Source organism: Propithecus coquereli, unplaced genomic scaffold (assembly GCF_000956105.1).
Source record: "Propithecus coquereli isolate 6110/MARCELLA unplaced genomic scaffold, Pcoq_1.0 Scaffold672, whole genome shotgun sequence".
In the NCBI taxonomy this organism is placed as follows: Eukaryota; Metazoa; Chordata; class Mammalia; order Primates; family Indriidae; genus Propithecus; species Propithecus coquereli.
This window is the reverse complement of record NW_012152752.1, coordinates 196,315-197,438: the sequence shown is the minus strand read 5'-3', so window position 1 is coordinate 197,438 and position 1,124 is coordinate 196,315. Positions and strand designations below refer to the sequence as shown.

General features: G+C 39.9%; 1 protein-coding gene across 1 annotated transcript in view; it reads left to right on the top strand.

Annotated features, from left to right (window-relative positions):
- The window catches only part of LOC105823449 (COP9 signalosome complex subunit 3-like), a 46,876-nt gene that overhangs the window by 9,453 nt on the left and 36,299 nt on the right, over positions 1-1,124 (top strand). The window contains exons 3-4 of the mRNA XM_012660652.1: positions 448-468; positions 874-1,047. Coding sequence (XP_012516106.1) covers positions 448-468; positions 874-1,047 — 195 coding nt within the window. The remainder of the gene's footprint in view (positions 1-447; positions 469-873; positions 1,048-1,124) is intronic.

Sequence of the window (1,124 nt, the reverse complement as noted above, 5' to 3'; positions counted from 1 at the left end):
AGCTGCCTGGATTCCCATGGAAAAGTGATGTGCAGGGGCAGGTTTAGGGCAGCCTTACTCAGATCATTTTAGAGAACTCCCATGAGTCCTTCAGGTGAGCCCTGAGCCAGCCTGTTTTAGAAGGAATGCTTTTATAAAGTGATGTCTTCATGGCTTGAGGACATTATTCACAAGAATTAGTGATTTATTTAGGATATCATAAATGGTGAAAAGAACACAGACTTCAGAGTCAGAGAGGTGGGTTTAGATCTAGTTTCTCCCTGTTGGTAGTTCTCCTTAGGACCTCTCCACATTCTCTTGGACCTCTGCCCTAATTTCTTAATATTTAATATAGAGGATAACGTACATAAAATGCCTAAAGTAGCTCAGTCTCTTAGTAGGTCTACGGCCACTGCCTGTCTTCCTTCTTGCTAGCAGAAGTAGGAGATTGTCCCATTGAATCTGGAGAGGCGCTATGTAAGTGAGAGGGTATGTATATGAGGGGGTATGTAAGTTGGGAATAATGGACATTTTGCCTTCTTTTTTCCCCAGTATAATTTATCAGTAGAAAAAGATAGAACCACTGATAGAGAAAGACATGCATTCCTTCACTAAATTCAGTGGGCTTTCACCTGCTATGCCATCATTTGCTCTGCACTATAACGTTTTGTTAACAGTAAATTACTCTGTAGTGAATTTCTACCCTTGGTCTTAAAAACTAGGCATTTGCTTTGGGTAAATTATAATTTTTTAGTTAACAGTCTGTTGCTACTTGGAATGGTATGGAATGTACTTGCTTAAAATATAGTACATGAGGGTTTTTTTGCTTCCTGTGAAAATTTGAGTCTTCTGAAGTTTTAATATTTTTTTTTTTTGCCTCCTTCAAACCTTTAGCCTCTTAGCAATGCATACCACGAGTTAGCACAAGTTTATTCAACCAATAACCCCTCAGAACTCCAAAACCTGGTGAACAAGCACAGTGAAACTTTCACTCGAGATAACAACATGGGACTGGTGAAGCAATGCTTGTCATCTCTTTATAAGAAGAATATTCAGAGGCTAACAAAGGTGAGGAAAGTGCTGCCCTTAGATGGCATCTCCTGACTCCCTCGGGTCCTTGTTTTTCTTCTCTCTTTAGTGCAGAG